Source organism: Carassius gibelio, chromosome B20 (assembly GCF_023724105.1).
Source record: "Carassius gibelio isolate Cgi1373 ecotype wild population from Czech Republic chromosome B20, carGib1.2-hapl.c, whole genome shotgun sequence".
In the NCBI taxonomy this organism is placed as follows: Eukaryota; Metazoa; Chordata; class Actinopteri; order Cypriniformes; family Cyprinidae; genus Carassius; species Carassius gibelio.
The window spans coordinates 28,871,091-28,894,734 of NC_068415.1; the positions used below are offsets into that span (position 1 = coordinate 28,871,091).

General features: G+C 35.6%; 1 protein-coding gene across 1 annotated transcript; it reads right to left on the bottom strand.

Annotated features, from left to right (window-relative positions):
- Positions 1–2,881: 2,881 nt before the first annotated feature.
- On the bottom strand, positions 2,882–13,828 carry LOC127984555 (delta(24)-sterol reductase). The gene is made up of 9 exons (XM_052587253.1): positions 13,385–13,828; positions 12,684–12,839; positions 12,250–12,355; positions 7,438–7,556; positions 7,100–7,363; positions 6,769–6,912; positions 5,159–5,356; positions 3,471–3,649; positions 2,882–3,320 (listed from the first exon to the last, which is right to left on the bottom strand). The coding sequence occupies exons 1-9, from the start codon at positions 13,613–13,615 to the stop codon at positions 3,167–3,169; spliced, it is 1,551 nt and encodes a 516-aa protein (XP_052443213.1). The 5' UTR covers positions 13,616–13,828; the 3' UTR covers positions 2,882–3,166.
- Between the last annotated feature and the right edge of the window lie 9,816 nt (positions 13,829–23,644).

Consider the following 23,644-nt stretch of genomic DNA (forward strand, 5'->3'; position numbering starts at 1 on the left):
GTTTAGTGGGCGTGGTTTGTCGTTATGTTGGGCGTGGTTTTGTACACTGGCGGGCGTGCTGTGTCTAAACGGGTTTTTTTGATTATTGTAATTATTGTTGAATGGAAGATGTGTTTCTAGTTTGTACATTTAAAAACGCGCACGCACACGAATTTTCAGCATCATAAATCTTAATTAATTTATTTGCTTCTCAAGAAATGTTTATTATAAATATTTTTATTATTATCAATATTCAAAACAGTTGAGAACATTGTTTTTCAGGATTCTTTGATGAATAGAAAGATCCAAAGATCAGCATTTATCTAAAATAAAAAGCTTTTGTAAAATTAATATACACTATACAATTCAAAAGCTTGGAGTAAAAAAAAAAAGAAATCTATACATACATACATATATATATATATATATATATATATATATATATATATATATATATATATATATATATATATATATATATATATATTATAATACTTTTATTTAGCAAGGATGCTTTACATTTATCAAAAGTGATGATAAAGATGTTTATAATGTTACAAAAGATTTCTATTCCATTTCAGATAAATGCTGTTCTTCTGAACTTTCTGTTCTTTAAAGAAACCTAAATAGTTTACTCGGATGATTTCAGCACAATAATAATAATAATAATAATAATAATAAAAATAAAAGAGCTGCAAATCAGAATATTAAAATGATTTCTGAAGAATCATGACTGGAGAAATGATGCTAAAAATTAAGTGTTGAAATCATAGGAATAAATTACATTGTAAAATATATTAAAATAGACAGCAGTTATTATAAATAGTAAAAATATTTCACAATATTACTAATTTTGATGTATTTTGAATCAACCAAAACCAGGCTTGGAGAGCAAAAACAATTCATCAAAAAACATTAAAAATCATAATGTTCAAAAACTTTTGGCTGGTAGTGTATAAACACACACACACATAATATTACTACAACTAGTTGTGGTTTTACAATAAGGAAATCATTTGCTTTTTTTTGACAAATATTCTTGTACAAAACATCTGATATGTCAGTAGCTGTTCACCACAACAAAGGACCAGTTAACAGAGAAAGTCCTTAAACATAGCTGTTCTGACTGTAAATAATCACAGCGTTTATTCTCACGGTGCCTTTATATGGCATGTTCAAACTGGTGGATTAATTAGTGATTAACACGTCACTGCTTTCTATTTAATGGGTGTGAATGAGCAAAGGACAGGTTAATTCTCTTGGGCGCTCTCTTCACTGTTGTCACTGCTTTGATGAACAATTGTTCAGGGCATAAGTTTACAGCAATTACTATGTGCAACCGAAGTAGAACAACATCAGTGACTCCTAAAAACACTAGGAACTTCGAGCAAAAATATTTGAGTGGGTTTGTTAATGTGTAGCGTAACAGACAACTTTGTATTTTATCTGTGATACACAAATCTCTAAGTTGTCTACGGAGAAGCTTTTGGGGCACAAAACTGATATCTTTAGTCCTTCAAACTGAAGGAACCTACAGTACAGTTATCTAGAGATACACATTTCATTTTATGAAATAATTTGCTTGTGCATCTGGAAGATTTTTATTGTAATTTCTGAAAATTTTATTTTTTTAAGGCCTAAAATATTAACCTGTGTAAGTGATATACTTATGACATGCTCATGTTCCCATATATATCAAGATCTTATGCAGAAGAAACTACTCAACTTCACAGGCACCAGAAAGAAACGATATGAATGAAGCATTCGGTCACTAGAGGGAGACATGCCTCATTCGGTCACTAGAGGGAGACATGCCTCATTCGGTCACTAGAGGGAGACATGCCTCATTCGGTCACTAGAGGGAGACATGCCTCATTCGGTCACTAGAGGGAGACATGCCTCATTCAGTCACTAGAGGGAGACATTGCCGCACTTAAGTGGGCCCCTCGCGAAAAAAAAAAGTTAAAAAAAAATTATATATATATTTATAAAATTAGGGGATATTAATAATGTGGCCAAAAAGAGAAAAGTTCTTTTGAAGCAAGGATGTCAGTTAATATGACAAGGAGATGACTGCTGAACAAGGTATATCATAATGTGCCGGCATCACGTTACAAGGAGAGACTGGGAGCCATTAATGTTTATCTGGAGCAGATGGATGATTGTTTTCCATAGCGTATGTTCCTCAGCCATAAATCCACTCAACCCAACCAATACACATTAAGCACCACCATAGAAAACAGGAAAACTTTCCAAGAGCTCCATTATTAGAGGTACACTGAATATGATCAGAGCCAAATTCACTGTTACTGACAGCACAGCAGTCTGTAGAGGAGTTAAATTATTCATTTTGATGGATTTGTTGAGACTGCTAATTATGTGACATCCATAACTCTTTCAGTACAGTAAAAATACAAATACAGAAATATACCGTGAATGCAGTATAAAAGGGCAAAAACACATTCAGAAGGCCACAAATACATTATTGTTATTGTTTTGTTCATAGACTTAAAATAACCTAATCTATGTAACCAACGATAACAGTAACTGTACTAATGACAAAAGTAATCCCATAATTATCAAAAATAATGTGCTTTCTAATAAAAAGTGGTACTTTATGGGTCGAAAACAAATACTTAAATACAAGCACAAATTGTGCCAGGCTGATATAAGAAGTGCTCTATAATGATTTTAGTAGATAAAATATCCCTTTGAATACACCTAAAAAAATAAATGACTGTTGAGGTAGGCAACACTCACAATGTAGGAAAATAGGGAATGTGTGTGTGTGTATGTGTGTGTGTGTGTATGTGTATATAGAAATAGTTATTGGTAACTCTTTTCTAATGATAAAAAATAATTATATAATGTTTAACAGATCATTATGCAAAGTACTCTAAAATGGTTTCATTTATAGTTTATTCACATTTGAATGCACTAGAAAAACTGTCTCTTAAGTATTATATATTGTTTTAATAAATCTAAGCATGTATTAAACCTTAGGAATAATAAGGGCCTTTACTTTTTTTTCTTAAACATAGATATACAACAAGGTGGTTAAAAATTTAGCTGGTGCTCCTTCAAGAAATAAGAGTTTTTGCCCAATGTGTTCATTTACTTCAACAAAAGGGAAGTACAGTTTTTTTTCAGCTGTTCTGCTGGTCACACCTTTCGTGTTCGTTTGGATTCAGTGTCTTGCGGTCTTGCAGATTTTGTCATAGACTTCAGGAAATGCATCTTCACAGGTGAGTTGCTTTCTGAGTTTATGATACAATGTGCCATCGAACATTTCCCAGAATTCCTGACGCTCCATATATACATCAGCATACAGCATCTGGAATCTAGAAATGAATGGAAGGAAGGACTTGTGTTATACAGTACCCTCCACTATTACTTCAGCAATTGCATTTTAAACACCTTTCTTTCATAAACAGGTTGTTGAACTTATGCGGTTCTACCAAATAACGGAAAGATGAGAAGTCATAACTGACCCATGAACGTCTCTGACAAACTTCTCCAGCTGCCGTGTGGAGGATCTGGCCTCAAAGTGTTTGACTTGGGGCTCCCCGTACGCTCCGATATCAACATACAGTTCATCTTCATCTCCTTTAGGATGCACCATTCCTGGCTGGTTGGGCAGCATGAAGGGACAAAGCCACAGAGGATACACCTACAGCACACACATAACCATCAACAAAGTGTCGCACATCCAATCACTTTGTTATACAGCAATATTGTGAAATAGATTTTAATAGATTTAAATATGTAATTTATTCAAAGCTGAATTACTCCAGCTTTCATTCAATCTAACATGCTGATTTGCAGATCTAAACATTTATTTCTTCTTACTAATGTGGTTAAAAACAATTGTACTGCTTCATATTTTTGTAGAAATGGTTACATTTTGTCAGGATCTTGAATAGAAAGTTCAAAAGAAGAGCATTTATTTGGAAATTTTTTTTTTGTAAGATTACTAATGTCTTTTCTGCCACTTTTGATCAATTTAATGTATCCTTGCTGAATAAAACTAATACTTCCAAAAAAAAAAAGTTTTAATGTTTGATGTATTGGTAATACTGTCTCTTTTTCCATCACAGACAATGTTCTGATTTGGCTGCTCTAGAGCCGTTCAGCTTGTAGTAATAAAACCTGGAAGAGAGTAAGCTTTTCAAGTCATGCGTTCCCCCAAGAATTTCTAATGGTTTTCAGAATAGCAGCTGTCGATTTTTGAGTAAAATAAGGTCTGTGGTGAACATTACTGGAACAGGCGGGCACATTTTGTTCTACAGTATAATACATTTTGATGCCTGCTTTCACTTGAAATAAATATACAATTCCTTAGTGAGGCTTTAGTATGTATTGAAATAATAATGTAACAGTTATTAATAATTAAGAAATGCATTCATATATTTTCAAAGCGCCCCCATTATGGGTAATGAAACGTTCATATTTTGGTTTTGGGAGTCCCCAATAACAGGTTGACATGCATGCAAGAACAAAAAATGCTTTAATTGCATTTTTATGCTTTAATTGCAATCTAATAATCTGCACTTATTTTTACCTTACTTACTCAGGTTTACTTGAAACAATTCGCTTAATTAATTTTTCCAAACCCCTCCTTTACGTGACACTAATCTGTGGTGATTGATCCGATTGGTTTCATTTTCATTTCATCATGAGCCTGTAAAGCCTGATAAAGCAGCGTTTGTGAGCGCTGTGCTGCTTTGTGTACAGCGTTACCGGGGAAACCGCTATTTTTACCGCTACAAAAGCGCCACCTAGTGGTAAAGAATTAATTAGCATTTTAATTCAGCCCACTGCGGGAAAAACAATAACTAGGTGGGCAATATGCTAATGTTTCATGTTGACGTCAACATTAAATGGTTTTGGTTTAGTTAAAAAAAAAAAAAAACGACTCATTTCAATGATTCAGAGTCGACTTTTATTTGAGAGACAATAACTTTATAAAACTGCACTTTCAGATTTAAAACTTTTCATTCACTTAGAGCTGTGTTACACACTGCATGAAAGGTCATTTAAGAAAATCCATATTAGGAGCACTTTAAAATAATAATAATTATAATAATAAAACGTATACAAAACTATATACATTTATAGCGATTAGCTATCAGTTCTCACCTAATGTGTGCATATCTATGTGTGTGTTTGGGCGTCTCACCTGTATGTCCTCGTGGAAGCGTAGGATGGCACTCTTGATGTGCTTCATAGGGACCAGCATGTCCTGCACCACGTGGTGCTGCTCGTATAGCTTGCGGATGGTCTCTCCCTGAGTGAGCTTCAGTAGAGAGATCTTCGGAGGAACCATCCAGCCGAACACATACCTGAACAATGGGTTATTCCCAAACGGAATGATGTCCTGAAAGATAGACAAGGAATAGAGGTTGTAAAATAATATGACATGGATAAGGAGATCAAGATATAGAAAAAGATGACAGAAAAGAAATGACCAATCAATATGTTCAGTAACTAAAGGAAGTAGATGTGTATACATACAGCATTCTTCATGTTCAGAAAAGTCATGTTTTACAGTCAAAGACACTCCTTCTGAGCTTGTACATCTTTAGCTTTAGCTGCATAATTTATTGAGTAATGTTAGACTAGTCCTGTCTCTCAACAGACAACGCACACTTCCTGGAGCTAATGGACGGCTTCAGTGGATATAATGCATCGAAACTGTGTATGCTGAAACTGAGTATGTTTGAGAGTGAAAGAGAAGGGTTGAGAGAGAGAGAGAGAGAGAGAGAGAGAGAAACGTGGCTTGATCAAGATGGAAGAGAAGGATAATAGTCTTGCCCATAACTATGCATTATGGGACAAGTGAAAAATGCCAGCTAATGGAACCATAGAGGAGGAAGTGCACTTCTGACTAAGTGTCTCAAACTCTTGATACACTTTAAGTGTACACCACAAACCAAAAGCCAAATTGAAAGTTAAAACTTGTAATAGGCTTTCTCAATAAGAGTCTGATATTAATAATATAAGATGCAATCCCTAGAGATCCATTCATAATACAACGCTAATCATACAGCTACATATTTTCATAACTGTGGAGATCATAATCGAATACTAAACTCCTCACATTACAGTGGAGTAGAATAAATAAAATGGTTGTATTTTGGGATACTCGTTGAAAAATAAAATGGATAAAGGATAATTATGAAGATTTAGAATAATGAATGCAAAAATTATAATATCTGTACAGGTTAACGCAGAGCGGTCCCAAAAATATTTAGACATTTGAACTACTTTATAATTAAAAAATGCCATTCCATTATATAAAACAATAGAAAACCAAATGACAGTTATCTGAAATAAATTATATATATATATATATATATATAAACCGGCTGGATGTACACGCACACACACATATCTATATATCTATATCTATATCTATATCTATATATATACACACACACATTATACAAAATTACTGTATTTAAATAAAATTTAAATAAAAAATAAATAAACAAACAGCCTGGTGAGCATAACATCATATAACCCTAAACTTTAAAATGGTGGTGTATGGTGTGTAAAAATAATAATTGCTGTAAATCAAGTTAATCTGATTCTCTATACAACTATCTGAACATTTTTGAAATATGACACTATACAGCCACTGAAAATCAGTGTCTGTTATTTTTTTAAAAACAAAAAGACAAAATATAAAATAAAAATAAAAAAAAGATGAGAAGATAATTTGGTAGTTGTGTTGTTAAGTGAAATTTTCCAGCATCATTTGTAATTACATACTTGTACATTACATACTTGTAATTCCCAGAAGATGCTGCGGGTGTGTCTGTGGTAATAGTGCCGGAGAGGAATGTACTCCACTGCAACACGGTTCTGTTTCAGGAAACCCTCCACATGCCGAAAGAACCACGGCTTGTAATAGTGGCCTATACAGTTAGTCTAAGAGACAGAGAAAAACAGAGACAAAATTAAACACCATGATAACACAGTGGTGTTCAAATGTAGATAAACATGTTCCAGTGCTACTGGAAATGTAGGCTCCTCAAAGGCCCAGCAAGAAGCAACTGGGCCAAAGAAAAAGTGCATAAAAAAAAAAAAAATTTGCATTACAGATATTCATTATCACCTTGTCAGGCTCTGCGTGATCGGTCATGGTGCCCGTCATAATCACAGCCTCGTCCCGAGAGTACTGCAGTCCCTCCACAAACTGGTTCTCCCTGTTGGCTGATTCCTCTGCAAACTTCTTGCAGATAGCATCCAGGCCTCGTACAGGTTCGTAGCAAAGCTTCACCCATTTGCGAGCTGGGATTATCCGGATCTCTGCTGCAACCAGGAACCCCAAAGTACCGCAGGACCAGGGAACGGCATAGAAGAGGTCCGAGTTTTCTTTCTGTGAGCAAATTTGAAAACATCTGTTTTAACATGTCTATGTTTGTTTGAAATAATCTGTAACAACGCGCTCACCTCAGTGCAGCGGACCAGACTACCATCAGCCAACACCAGCTCAAAAGCCACACAAATGTGCTGGAACAGGCCATAGATGTGAGATGAAGACTCGATGCCTGTTCCCATCACCAGCCCACCTGAACACAACATGAGACATTCCTGAGGGACAGTCTCTTGAGTAAATGAAAATATTTAATATTACTTTTAATATTATACTACTGTTCAAAGGTATGATTAAAGTAAGTCTCTAAAGCTCAACACAGTTGCTTTTACTTGAAAAAAATACATAATAATAATAATAATATTATATATATATATATATATATATATATATATATATATATATATATATATATATATATATATATAGTGAGAAATATTATTACAGTTTAAATTAACTGTTTTCTATTTTAATGCATTTTAAAGAGCGGTCAAATGATTAATCGCGGTCATCTTTTTGCTCTCTTTTTTTCATATTTGTCACACTTAAAAGTTTTAATCATCAAAAATATTACACAAAGCTAATGCAAGTGAATACAAAATACAGTTATTAAATTATGATTTAATTTATTAAGTGAAAGAAGCTGTCCAAACCCACCTAGCTCTACGTGAAAAAAACCCATTAAATTTACTGCCCCCTCTTGTTAAATCATGAATAACTGTGATTAACCACATTATTTTAGAAAGCGGAGTTAAATTTCACACCCACACATGATAACTGTCAGAGCTGTTGAATCAAGAAATCACTTAAATAAAATCTGTCTGACAAAGTGAAGCAAGCTTAAAGAGCAACACATCATGCCACGATCTAAACAAATTCAAGAACAGATGAGAAACAAAATAGTTGACATGTATCAGTCTGAAAAGGGTTATAAAGTCATTTCTAAGGCTTTGGGACTCCAGCGAACCATGGTCAGAGCCATTATCCACAAATGGAGAAAACTAGGAACAGTGGTGAACCTTCCCAGGAGTGACCGGCCTACCGAAATTACTCCAAGAGCACAACGACGAATCATCCAGGAGGTCATAAAAGAACCCAGAACAACATCTAGAGAACTACAGCCCTCACTTTCCTCAACTGAGGTCAGTGTTCATGATTCAACAATAAGAAAGAGACTGGGCAAAAACAGCATCCATGGAAGAGATCCAAGACAAAAGCCACTGCTGACCAAAAATAACACAAAGGCTCATCTCACAGTTGCCAAAAGATATTTTGATCTTTGAGTTTTGGGCAAATTTCCTGTGGACTGATGAGACACAAAATTTAGGAAGGTGTGTGTCCCGTTACATCTGGCGTAAAAACAACACATAATTTCATAAAAAGAAGCTCATAGCCACAGTCAAACATGGTGGTGGTAGTGTGATGGTCTGGGGCTGATCTACAGCTTCAGGACCTGGACGTCTTGACATAATTGATGGAAGCATGAATTCTGCAGTCGATCAGAAAATCCTGGAGGAGAATGTCCAGACGTCAGTTTGTGAACTCAAGCTCAAGCGCACTTGGGTTACGCAGCAGGACAATGATCCCAAACACACCAGCAAGTCCAGCTCTGAATGACTCAAGAAAAACTAAATGAAGGTTTTGGAGTGGCCAAGTCAAAGTCCAGAATTAAATCTGATTGAGATGCTGCGGCATGACATTAAAGGGGGGGTGAAATGCTCGTTCTCACTCAATATCCTGTTAATCTTGAGTACCTATAGAGTAGTACTGCATCCTTCATAACTCCAAAAAGTCTTTAGTTTTATTATATTCATAAGAGAAAGATAGTCTGTACCGATTTTTCCTGGAAAAACATGACCGGCTGGAGGCGTGACGTGTGGGCGGAGCTAAAGAATCACGAGCGCCAGTAGGCTTTTGCGTTGAGAGCGTTTTGAAGCTGTGACTTTACCGTGAGGAAAAAAAAACATCATCCAAAACAAACCATGGCTAACAGTCAGATTCAGCCGTTTATTTATGATCCAGAATCAGATCCAGAGGCTGAAACTGAACGAGAGCAGCAGCAGCAACGACTCGCTCCGAGCGGGGCTCGAACCCGGGTCTCTGGCATGGGAGGGGACGCACTAACAAGGAGGCAGCAAAGAGCAAAGAGATATTTTAAGCAGTTTTACTCACCGCCTGCGGTTCCAATACACGATCGTGACCCTTTTTCGTTGGGACTGCATCATCCTTAAGAAATAAATGATACGCAAATCCGTCGTCAAACTGGGCCTTGTTTGTAAAACAAGCATCTTGGAAATGCAGGGAACAAACAAAAACACTTGCTCAACCAAAAACACACTTCTTTTGTGACATTTCGCGACGCTCTCACTCTGATCAGTGATTGTCTGTGCACAGCCTCTCTCTGCTCCACTATACGGGAGCGCGCGCTCTTTCCGAAACTTTCCGAAACTTGTGACAAACCGGAACAAAAAATACTCCTTCAAACGTACAACTTAATTTTTGAAACTTTGTCCATGTTTAGCATGGGAATCCAACTCTTTAACAGTGTAAAAAACTCAGTATGCATGAAATAGCATTTCACCCCCCCTTTAAACAGTCCTTTCATGCTCGAAAACCTGAGAAGAAGAGTGGGAAAAAATTCCTCCACAAGCGATGTGAAAGACTTATCTTAAACGCTTGACTACAGTTGTTGCTCCAAAGCGTGGCACAACCATTTATTTTATTTAGGGTTCAATTACTTTTTCACGTAGTGCCAGGAAGGTTTGGACAGCCTTTTCCCTTGAAATTAAATAGTTATTTCAAAACTGCATTTTGTATTTATTGAAATAAAAAAACAGGGTGGGGGCAAAACTTTTTCACAGCACTGTATATGTATGTGTTTATTTATTATGTACAGTATATATAAATACACACACATACAGTCTATATTTAGAAAAATTTACATATATTATATATTTATATTATATAGAAATATATTTAATATATGAACAGCATATTTGTCTTAAATATATACAAGCAAGTGTTTGTATTTCTATACACATAATAAATATACACAGAACACACTCATATATTATGTAAACAAGAACTTTTATTTTGGATGCGATTAATCACGATTAATTGTTTGACAGCACTAATTTTAAAATATTTTTTTTTTTCCTATGATGGCAAAGCTGAATTTTCAGTCTCATCACTGCAGTCTTCAGTGTCATATGATCCTTTGGAAATCATTTTAATATTACCGGTATAATCAAGAAACATTTATTATTATCGCTGATAAAAAAAAGTTTAATAGAATAGCATTTATTTTTTGTTATAGTATTCAATGGCACAGTATAAGTATCTTTAAATAAATAAATACACACACTTTGAAACTTTGTTTCAACTGTATAGTATTTTGAACCAGAACTATATATTCATATAGTTTAATCTCGGCTCAAAACAAAGAACTATAAACAACATGTTAACAATTAGTGAAGATTGAAATATAATTTATTTTTGCATGGGACATATTTCTGACATCGATGTTTTTATCAATAAACCTGAAAACTTTCAAAGTGACAAAAATGTACTATGTAATATATGATAAATAGGCTACAGTCAATACAATTTTTATAAAAGTGAAAAATGGAACAAGATTTGAACTGCATATATATATATATAGGCTAATTTTGATGTTTATTAAAAATGTTAAATATTCTACAGTATCTTTCAAATTTCATTCCCTTTTCTTAGTTATAAAATGCAATACTCTCTTTCAACTACATGTTTTTAGCCAAATTACCATGTTCCATCACTGTCTAAAGATTATTTTAAATCTATGCACTTACGTATGCACATAAATCTTTTGTTGTGTTTTGTCTGGGTACAATTTTTAATACTAATATGTTTGTTTATGTTTCTGTTACATAAATAACTTAAATAGGTCTCGCTACAACATTCTTTGCTTCTAAAGCTTAAAAAAAAAAAAAAATCTAAAAGTTATTTGTGAAAAGTGCCAACTGGGCAATAAAAGGGAAGGGTCAAAAGTCCAATAACTGACCTTTGATTATAGATGCACTCTAAACTGCTTTAAGGTATGGTTTTGTATAAAACGAGCGCTTTCAAACAGTCCTTACAGTATCAAAGATATAGGAATCAATACATGTGGCCAGAAAAATCTCCTATCGTTCAACACTTCACAAACACAGCACACCTTTCCAATGTGTCTCTACAGAATTACAAATGAATTTGAAGGAAAGTCTGTGTAAAACATTTCTCCGCCGATGAGCGCTCTTTTCTGAGATCTATAAACACTTTCAGCAATAGGACCCGTATCCGCCCTAATCTAATCTGCCTCACTGAAACAGGGACAATGCTCATCCATAACCTGATTACAAGTAGCCTCTGATGCACCACACACGGCATACAATATTGATCAGGAAAGAACGTTATGCTCCATTTGAAGAAAGCGAATATCTGCAAGTGCTCAGAGACATTAAACAAATACCTTGTGGTGCATGCGGAAAGAAAGAACGAGATTATACAGGTCAGAGATGATTTACAGTCTTCATCTAAATGGAGAGAAGTGTTACTGTGTGCCGAACAGAAAATTATCAAATGCATCTAGACGCCACATAAATAAGAGTTTTGCTGTAATCTGAGACCTGGTAACAATCAGGCATGAATAGACTTAACACCGATGCAAAAGAAGAAAAAAAATATGAGAACCCTTTATGTGTATGTGTGTTACTGAAATTAATAGTAATTAGTATTCAGATTTACTATCTTACAGAAAATGTACCACAGAGCCACATCCTCAAATGCAAAGTAAGTTGTTTTAGACAAAACATCCAGTGAATGATGCAGGGATAATTAAATACTTGTTTATTCGCTTCTGTCATAAAACCTACCAACTGTGAGGTCATCGAGTTCAGGCAACACTGGCAGGGTCCAGCCAATAGAGTTGAGCAGAGCAGTCACCTGACCCATGTTGGCTAAGGGTTCCACACGCACCACCTGGAAAAAGTAACAAAAGTTTGATTTGTTGTTTTTGACAATTGCACATTTCCTCACTTTTCATTGTATGTTTCTATCAGCCGTTTGGACTCTCATTTTGATGGCACCCATTCACTGCAGAGGAGCCAGTGGTGAGCAAGTGATGTAATGCTACATTTCTCCAAATCTGTTCACATGAAGAAACACACACATCTTCATCCTGAATCGCCTGAGTGAGTTAAATGGTCAGCAAATGGTTATTTCTGCTGAACTATTCCTTTAAATTAAAGAAGAGATTTAAACGATTTTATTGTCAAAAATAATAAAAATAATATCTGGCAACAACCACCTGCCGTTTTGTGTCCACCTCCAGAATGTCCATCATGTTAATCATGATGTTCTTGTGCGTCTTCTTGTACTTTCCCACCCTGAGAGATACAGTCAGCCATCCTGGACGACCTGTGCACATATGTTTCTTCCCTCCCTCTTTTTTCCATTCTCGCACCTGAAAATTTTAAATGGTCACATTTTATTCAAACCAGATTGCATTGAGGTCTCATCATTTTTATACAATAATTATTTTTTATTTTTTACACTGATTCAGCAAAACCACAGTAAAATTACCAAAAACTATTTTGTTTTAGTTAACAATAAGTACACCTGCTGATGCACCTATCATTGTGTGCCGAATGAAGGGGGCGTGTTAGTCACTTTTAGCCACGCCCCTACTTTCGCAACTCCATAACTTGCAGAGAGACTTTTTTTGTACCATCAATTATTTTATTTATTTTCAATCAGAATTTATTTGAAGAGACAAAGCCTACCTTTACAGATCAAGCCGTTTGCACATTTATTTGTTTTTTCATGCATATTCATTCATATTACATGCATTTCTAATTTGTAATGCATAATGATTTATCATCAATACCAAAGACTATATTCCAAGACTATAGACATACTTGAAGAGACCTTTGGCAGTACTAACGTATATAAAATATTAAGTTATTAATGAAAGTATGTAGGCTAACATAAAAATCATTCATAACTTACCTGTCTCTGGATATCTCTGACTCTCTGGTCGTGCTGCTTGGGTGCTGAGCACATCTTGAAGATGATCCACGCGCGCAGGTAATAGTACACATCAAAGATGACTGACAAGGGGAGCAGAAAGAGGCAAACGAAGATCCATCTCTGGTGTACTATCACGTACTCCAAGCCCTTCACCTTAATCCACACCAAAAACAAGACAACTAACCCTCCCAAATATAATAACGGATTCATTCCGACAGCTTGTTTAAATCACGAATCGCCTAATTACAATGCAATTTAAAAACGCATGGAGCTTGTTGTTGGGTTTTGACTTCACAGACGCTTTTTTTATTATTATTCACAGCGGACGAGCATCAAACCACATGCATTAGCGCTGTCTAATAAACTGCTATTTAACGCGATTTCCCCACTTGCTCACACACTATTTGTCATCTGCATATTACACGCTGTTTAGGAACTTGCCCAGGTGGTCTAAGCACCGCCCCCAGCATGCAATGATTGGCCAGTAGCGCATCAAATCAGATGACGCCAGTGGTTGCGTGTCGTCTGTTCAGCCAATCACAAGAAAGAAACACCGTCACACCATTGACTCAGCGAGATGTGTTCATTATTATACAGTAGTTGAGAAATGAGGCGACTTGTGATAGCAGTACAGATATCGGCATACATTTCAGTTTAAAAGATTATTCCAAAACTCCAATTAAAAAAATTACTCCAATACTATAATTTACAATTTATAGAATATTCTTACCCAAGTTTAGAAAAGTGTTTTATCATAGGGTTTCTGAGTAAATTAAATGATATTGTCAAAATTAATGAAAAATTTACTGTTTTAACCAAATTAAACTTCTTAGGTGAAGATCTGTGTATACTGGAACATTTGTTGTTCTATAACATTAGACACAGTCACACCATATAGACTAGGCCTAAATGTGAATCCTTAAGCCATATATGTTCATGTGCAAGCTGCTAAAAAGGAAAACAGCTACAACAGAGAATCCACCTGCTTGACTGCTTTTACTTAGTAACAAAAATCCACAAGTCACTTTGTTTAATTTATGTTGTAGAGGAACAACATGTGAAAATCTCTTGAAGTGTTCCTAAACGAAAATGGTGTCAATCATTTACTCATCCTCAAATTGTTCAAAACCTGTATGATTTTATTTCTTTGGCTGAAGATTTTGAAGAATATGTAACCAAACAGCTGCCAGTAGCAACATACTTTTTATAAAGTCTTCATATTCCTCCAATAGTACTTCAATATTATGTAAGTCAATGGCTACCGGCAGGGTTTTCCAACATTCTTCGAACTATATATGTATTTTTAGTTTTTTTCAACAGAAGAGAGAAACTCATAGGTTTGGGTACTCACTTGATGCTGAGTAAATTATGACAAGCAAACATTTTATCACTTTAATAAAAAAAAAAAAAAAAAAAAACTTTCTACATTTTTGACGTCTTGACTGAGGAGCATGAAGGGTTAACCGGCAAACTAATGTTTATAACGGTTCACACTGATAAAGGCTATATTTACCTATATTTAGCAATTGGATTTTCATCTCGGGGGAAATCTATTTTAAAAAGGTTAGAGATCACCATAGCTGCAACAAATAGGCCTACAGTATGTCTATGTGTTTTCTTGTTAGAAATCATTTTCCTATTCATGCCAATGAGCATCTGTCCTACAGACGGCTCAGGGGTGGGGCATGAACTCTAATGATGCTCTTATAATGACAGAGGAGTTTGACAGCACAGCAACTGCGCTCATTTGACAGCATGGACTAAACCTGATGCGCGCGGACAGCAGATCACCACCGAGTGCATGTTACATTTGTTTAATGCACATTATGTCCTTTTTTACTACAAGTGCCTAAATCAAGACATTGGGTAATATGAAGGCATTATCAGTCATAAAGTGCGCACAGGATATGCAGTTTCCTTCAGAAGTGAACCAATGCAGACAAGTCTCCGTTTGAGAAACTTGATTCGCCCTGGATTCTCGATATCAACTTGAAGCTGGACGATGCGCGCGGAACTTTCCAGATAGATCAGTGTTATGAATTTACATTATGCCTTCACTACATCATGGCGCTATATTTATTGGAGTATTTTTAATAGTCTCCGGTGGCACCACCGCTTTTCTAACTTCTCATCAAAGTCGCCTGCAGGCGTTCAGCATGTGCTCTGTGGTGCTCGGGGCGGTGATGCTCACATTAGGGCTCTTCTGGGCGATGAACGGCAAGAGAAACCCGGTGCCTTATAATGAAGAGGACAGTCACGACTACAGTCAATCCCTGTTCACCCCAGCGCCCGGAAACCACTTCCCCGAGTCCCAGTCTGTCATTCTGCACGGGTAAGTGGGGGATCGCATCATAAATTCACTTATAAATGTCTTCGCTGATGATTCTGATAAGATGAAGTAAATATTAAATCACTGAGCAATCTGGAGTTGAATCGCAGAGGAGTTTCCATCCAAAATAGCCTTTATCAGGATCAATCTAGAGTCATTAACAGAGGGACTCGACCCTCAAACTCTCCTCATGGGCTAACTCAGAAAAAATAACGTTTCCATAAATGGACACTAACCTACACTCAAGTAACTATAAAATTGTAATGTCAAGAGATATTTCATGCTAAAGATAAATAGATAGATAGATTTACTCATGGAATTGCAATTTTCTATACTTTTACTTTTTATATTGTACTTTATGAACTTTAAAGTAATTATATATGTTTAATGACTAGCCTAATTCTAGGTAATTCTATATATTTTATTAGTAGTAGCCTATTTGTACTCTTTATATTGTATATTTTACATTTTAAAAGTATTTTTATGCAAGCTACTTTAGCTAATTATATACAGTTAATGAGGAGTTCTATTACATATAGTGGAATTACTCATGCAATTGCAATTTTATACTTCGTACTTTTATGTTGTACCTTTTAAATTCTATATGTGACCTTTGACCACAAAACCAGTCATGATCATTTGTACACCATCTGAAAGCTGAATAAAGAAGTTTTTCCATTGATTTACGGTGTGTTAGGAATAGGATACAATATTTGGCCGAGATACAACTGAAAATCTGTAGTCTGAGGGTGCAAAAAAAAATCAAAATATTGAGAAACTCACTTTTGATGTTGTCCAAATTAAGTTCTAGCAATGCATATTAATTATCAAAAGTTTTCATATATTTATGGTAGGAAATTTACAAAATATGTTCATGGAACATGTTCTTTACTTAAAATTAGAATGATTTTTGGCATAAAAGAAAAATAATTAATTTTGACCCATACAATGTATTATTTATATATATGCACTTTTGACTCAAAATATCTCATCTTGATGTTGTATATTGTTCTTATTCCAACACCCATGAATCCAACCTAATCTCTCTGAACTCAAACTCCATCTCATATTTTATCACATGTAATACAATGTAATATTTTAAAATATAAAAAAAAAAAAAAAAAAAAAAAAAAACATTCAGCATATTATCAGCGTAAAATAAAAGACAAGACCTCATGTGCCATAAAAAAATAGTTAATTTAACAAAAAGTGGCCCACATCGTTGCATGCATTTTCATGCAGCTTTTTTTTTTTTTTGACTGGAATTGATAGGAGCAAGCATGGAGATAATTTTACTTTTCCACCCATAACCCAAATCCCTCTGGATTTACGCCATTTCTCTTTCCTTTCCCCCTCTCTCTCACCATCAGATGCCATTAAAAATCACTTAGAGGAGAAGCCTAAGAACCTTAGCTGCTCCTCTGTTATCTGATACTCAAAGGCCCTCTAGTGTTGATAAACATCTTACACCAGCTTACATCCTGGTTCTGCTTCACCAGGCCCAGCACACTTATTAAAAATAATAATGTGTGATTGTGTTTTGAAGGACTTTGCAAAGGCTAGGTGTTTATGGGGAAGATTTGGACTATCCCCCGATGGAGCCGACCTGTTTTAGCCCTACCACTCGGGGTCGGCCGCCTCACTGGGACATGGAACCTCCCCCGCCTTATGAGGTGGCCATCAAAACCACTAGGAGCTCCACGCACCTGAGACGCAGCTACTCAGACACACAGCTGCTCACTGAACCTCTGTTTGGACGCTCACGAGAGATCAGTTTCGAAGTGTGACATCTGAGCCTCGTTCATCTCCTGAGACCCGAACTAAGGAGCTGAATAGCCATCATAAGTATATGCAAACAAGTGTTGATGAAGCTTCAAAACAGGCATAGGCAATCCACAGCTCGTCGAGTCGAGGGGCTGTTTTGTGCCTCTTGAGATGGTTCTTGACTTATCCATGTGTTTACAGCCTTTATTTCAGAAAGAAATGTAGAATACTGTGCTTTTTCTCAAATAAAATGCATTATAAATAAATAAAAAATCTATAATCAAGCTGTTGGAAATAAGTGGTTGATATCTCAATAAACATAATGCAATGCATTTTTTTTACATTTTTTTTAAAGAGAAGGTTTTGATTTTAGTTAGACGTACCAATTCATATCGTTTCAAGTCATCTCAGTAATATCTCAAATTCTATGTATTCTAACCTATTCTTGCGAGAATGTGAGAAAATGAGCTTGTGCATAGGAGTGTATTCAGTTCTGCAGTCAAGTGAATCTGTCAAAGCTAGCGAATCACAAAGATGTCAAAATAAATTACAATTACATTTTTATAGTTGAATTATTATTATATTATACAAGTTAATATTCACAATTCATCACCCCCCCCCCAAAAAAAAAAAATTAACAGTATCTCCATTTGCACTTAAATGCATTTGCAGCTGATTTACTGTCCTGTAACTGTATTTTGCATGATATTCCAACACTTTTGAAAAAAATATCAGACAACAGGTTTGATTAATGACAACGAAATGTGTTTGATTTGTATATTTATCCATTTGTAAGACTCTCAGGGTGAAACACTGAGTTTAATGTCAAGAATATTTTCATGGCATATATGAGCACACAATTTTGACTCAAAAACCGCATGGTCAGGTTACTGTAGAGATCTGGCCAGAGAATTGATTTATGCATAAAGCACATATTGTGGTGGCTGATAATGGGAGCACATCTCTGAGAAAACCACACAGCATTACTGAATTTAATGATGAACTAATGCTCTGTTAATGTTGTTTGGAACACTATAAACATTGCATTGACAGCCACTGCTTCCCTCTGACTCATCCATTACAACGATATTCATCTTTTAACAAGAGCACTTCTGGGTATTCTCTATTTTGAACCGATTCTGTGTGTTTTCTTTGAACTGCAATGAATAATCTACCAAGGGCTATTTACATCATTTGTGTTTGCATGCTAGACATTTATTTGAGATGATGCTAGTTATTTTATTATTATTCTTATTTAAACAACTAACTAAAGGATAAACCAGACTCACACTTTTCTTATTAATTTTTTTAATGATGTGGCATGAAGGGCTAACCTATGACACTTAAAGTAGTGACGATTCAGATCAATTCCAAGTACTCGGCCGAGTTTAAGAATGTAACATCTCATCTATGCAAGTTGTAACCATGCCAAGCAACACCCATATCCCGCTGTTTCTAACTATTTGCTGTGCCATGGGACACTGTGTAATCTCTCTATTGAGAAATAGTGGTTGGGAGAAATTCCATATTTCCCATTCCTAAACTATTTCCCATAATATGTCAATCTTAATGTTTTATACAGATCTATTAATGAGGTGCTGCATGGTTCATTGCCATATTTTCTGCAGAGGTATGTCCCTCTCAGTGATTGGAAGTGCCCCTGATTTTATGCAGAAGAATTAATCTGAGACCACTGCAGAATTTCTGGGACTTTTTTAATGACTGCTCATCAAAGGGTTAACTGAGCAGGACAGTGAGTGTTTTTACATTAACTTATTAAACTGTTCAAATGAGACTGACACCACTGTTCTTGTCTAATGTTGTGGCAGTACAGTGTGGCTTCATCAGATTTATCCTCAATAAAAGCTTGTGTGCACTGAATAAACTGTGATTGTATCAGGAATCTCGAAACTCGAGTTTCACATGAGACCCGTTGGGCTCTTCCACGCCCAGGACCGTGTCATTTCCCGAGTGATGGGAGAGGTCAGACTCATTTCCGCGACTCGGTTCGTTTGAACAGTAAAATAAAATAAAATAAATAAATAAACAAATAAAAAAACAAAGTTAAATTCTGAGCAGCAACCCGTAACACGTCATATTCAACCCTAATATTTAAAGAAACTGTAATAATATCAATTTCTGTCATTTCCCCCTAGCAGAGCCAAATGATCCGTTCTTGGACTGTTTAGTGAACCGGCTCACCTGAACCAATAAAGCGATTCATTTCAAAAGAACGATTCATTAACGGATCGGTCGTCGCTCTGAAGTGGCATCAACCTCCGCCCATAAACTCTGCCACTTCCTCTTCACGTTTAAATGCTTATAGAGACTCAAACAGCGATGGCTGTGGGAAGAGCTTGACTTTCCATTAGGATTCCCGAAGGAAATGACTGGCGATTTCTGTGGTAAAGTGAAGAGCTTGCTGGAAATGATTATCCTCGCTGAGTATAAATGAAACAAGCGGCACTAGAAGCCTCTTCAGTACAGATAATATATGTTGAAGACCGTTCATTAGAAGAAACGCATACACTCATCCACTGATGTTCAACTTCATGATCAAAACAAACGCCCGTCGGACTCACAAGGTAATGCATTTATAAAGACGAATTGAATAGCCTGATTTTTGTTACATTTGAAAAATACATTCAGTCACAAATGTTAAATCATAAGATTCGCCTATAATAATTGCAGCGACATTTGAATAACATTTATGAATTGTATTTAATATGGACAAGACTACGGTATTAGATTGATGTTCATACGTTACATTGTAATAATGCAATTATTAATATAAACATATTTTGCCTAATTTAAACTTACCTTTTTAATGCAACTAACGTAGTCATTTTGCTTATGTCGTATTTCAGTAAGTTTATTTGTACATTACCACATGAAGCATATATCTTAATGTATTTATTAGCTATCTTATGAGCAATTGGATTTATATTGAAGCATGCTGCGATATGTCCTAATATGCTTTAAGATGTTTTAATATGTAAAAAGCTTGGGTGCAAGTGTAACGTTAACTCATTTATGCTGCTCTATATTTAGGATGGTCTCTGGGAGGATATGAATTGACCACAGGGCTGGACTGTCTTTTGTGCTGTGCTCTGTGCAACACAACTTGAAGCACATACTCGGACTATCATAAACACATGCTCAGTGACACGTGTGCTGTTACAAGGGCAGAAAACAACGTGTCTACTAGTGATGGCATAGCCAAAAAAAACAACATGTCCTTCAAACACAGATGGCAAGTTTCATTGGGGATCTTGCTTGTGATAGCAGGCCTAGTGCTCTTTACGACAATGTTTATGTACAAGCATATGTACATTGTTTTCATTAGCGTGCCTATAGTGTGTCTGGGCCTTCTTATCCTCATCCGTGCCTTCGGCGTGGCCATTAAATCCAGTGATGTACCTGTGCCGGGTCACTTCCTTTTACAGTCGCGAACAGGCACCTGTTACACCCACCACCAAGCCATTGCGGTGCAAAGGTAAGAAGCAGATGCTTTCCATGCATAAATATCATTATGAGGCTAATTTATAAGTGCAATTAAAGAGATCCAAGGGTTTAGTCAGAGTTGTTGCAACTCTATACAAACTCCACGAGTGTCATGGAGTATTTAAATGTCAAATCAAGCTTCTGTAACACTGTGAATAGATACAATATAAACAGAGACACTCTAAAAGCTGGAACAGACTACATGACTTTTAAAACCAGAACAGATTTTAATATTTGCACACTGGTTCTGACTTTTGGCAACTAGCACTGATTTGTCCAGACTGCAAATTGAGGCATAAATCAGGTAGTGTATTCAAAGCTGTATATGTGGACAATATCAAAAACAGAACAGAAGATAAATAATTTTGAGAGGTCATGGTCCTCAAGGATGGGTTCTTGACATAGCAATCTTTTTTTTTGTTACATCTATAAATGTATTAATACATACATACAATGTCTTGAACACACATTTTCTATGATAAGCATGTTTTGAATTCCTGAATTGCAATTCATTTTGATATTTGGAGGCAAATAGAAAATGTCATTGTGGTACAGTTGTTTTCGCAATGAAGAAAGAAAAAAAAAGCGAATAAAAAAGGTAAAATTCTTAAATAAAACATAATCTTTTTATTTATTTATTTTTGTGATTCTATGTATATATGTACTTTATAGAATGTTTCCATAAAATGACAGTCATGTGGTGCAACCAAAATGCAGAAAACCCATAAAATAGGAAATGGCATCATAGATTGGACCACCTGCTGACCCTGACCTAAATAAGTTGCATTTCTAAATAAGTTTTTTTTTTTTTTTTTTTTTTTTTTTAGAATTAGTTAGAAGTCATTAAATGATTGTTTTTACTTAAGTATGAGCAATAGTATTCGTTTTCTTTTGCACTCACTAGAACTAGTAACATCAGTTGTGAAACATCAGTTTTGTATTCTCTCAGTCGATCTCTGGCTTTCGGTTTATAAAAATATGCAAACTAAGAGGGTGCTCTGTCTCTTTTTGGCTCACTCTACGTTTGGAAGCCAAAGTTACGCAGAAGTAACAAATGTTCTGATTCTAGAAGTAGGTCAGCATTGAAAACAGTGAGAGCCTGCAGTTTTAGATAATAGATAGACTTGGTGGTTTTCATAGTACAAAAGCCCGATGTATTAGCTGAAAGGATGATCATTTTCCTCTATCCAATATGTCTATGAGATCTGGCTTGTGAAAAACAAAACAAACAAAAAAACAAAATTCAGATTCATACTTCAGAATTTCAGCTTTAGTCTGTTTTATTTTTTATTTTATTTGATATTTTTGTCATTCCAGTTTAATGTACAAATTAGATGTCTTAGCTTATTGTTTGTTAGCCTCTTATGCAATTTGTTTGGTGTGTTTAGTGTTGCAGGAATTACACACTTTAGTTTTAAATTAGATGTTAGGAAGTCATTCTGTGATGCCCAGCTCAGCACAACAGTGTTTTTGTGTCAATCATAGTAATTAGTTTAAGAGTTTAAACTGACTCCCTTTAGTCAAATCAGTCAGAATCATTTTTAAATGTTTCATTGCCTGACAAAATGCAACTGTGTCATGCAGTTAATGGAGAAATGGAGAGAAAATGTTACAGCAAGGTCACGTTCACAGGCCAAGTGAGGACTGAACAGCTGCTGGGCGCCAAATTCTTTCAGTGTTCCATGTCTGAGGGAAAACGAGAGACGGAGAAAGAGAGAAAGGGCCCATTGACATTTAAACACTAGTGAGGTGCTGCTACTTCATAATGACATTAGTTTATATTCATATATATGTTTGGTTTTCTTTTTGTTTGGAGAATCGTGCCGAATCAAAGAGGGCAAAGCAGTTCATTCTGACCACATGATCTGGAGCATAAATTTTAACAGAAACTAGTCAGCATTGTACACTAGCCCAGAAAGAATGAGGAGGGAGGGAATGAGTTTTTTGTTTCTTGCAACATGCTGAAGCCATCAAATCAGTGCTTAGGGGTCCCCCCCTTCTCCCCACCCCTGTCTTTTTGGCAGCTGAAGTACAGTCGTTTTAAAGGAATAATGTTAAGTGCTCAAACTCTTTGGTTTAAAAAGGACACACTAGCAAGCACACACTAGGTGAAGTAAACTTTGTCTCTATAATTTCTAATAGTTTAAGCGAAATCAGAGACTAAACCAGTATGACATAATTTTGAACAAAATCTGACCAAAACAATGTTTGCTTGGAGTTGTCTCGAGAAGTTGCCAAAGCAAACATTTCTAAAAGCAGGTAAACACTGTAGAACCACCATTGGTTTTTGACGAATGTGAAACAGGTAGATGTGGCTCTGGAGCTCCACAAGGGTCAGCTCAGCTGAAGTTGTAATTCTAATTGAAAGTGAGTGACTGACACTGTCTTGAATGATTGACAATATAAAGCTGCTTCCACTATAATTGCAAATAAATGTGACTTGACTGGAGTGTGAATTTGCAGAGCTGGTGCAATCATATCCACTGCTATTATCAGATTCTTTCCTAACCGCTGTTTTCTCAACACTGTAAATTTTTTGTGCATTTTTTTTTATTGATGGAAAGCATTCAGCACATATTTACATATGCATCTAAGCAGTTTGGTTGCTGTTGAGATTTTTGATAAGAGGATACCAATGCAAA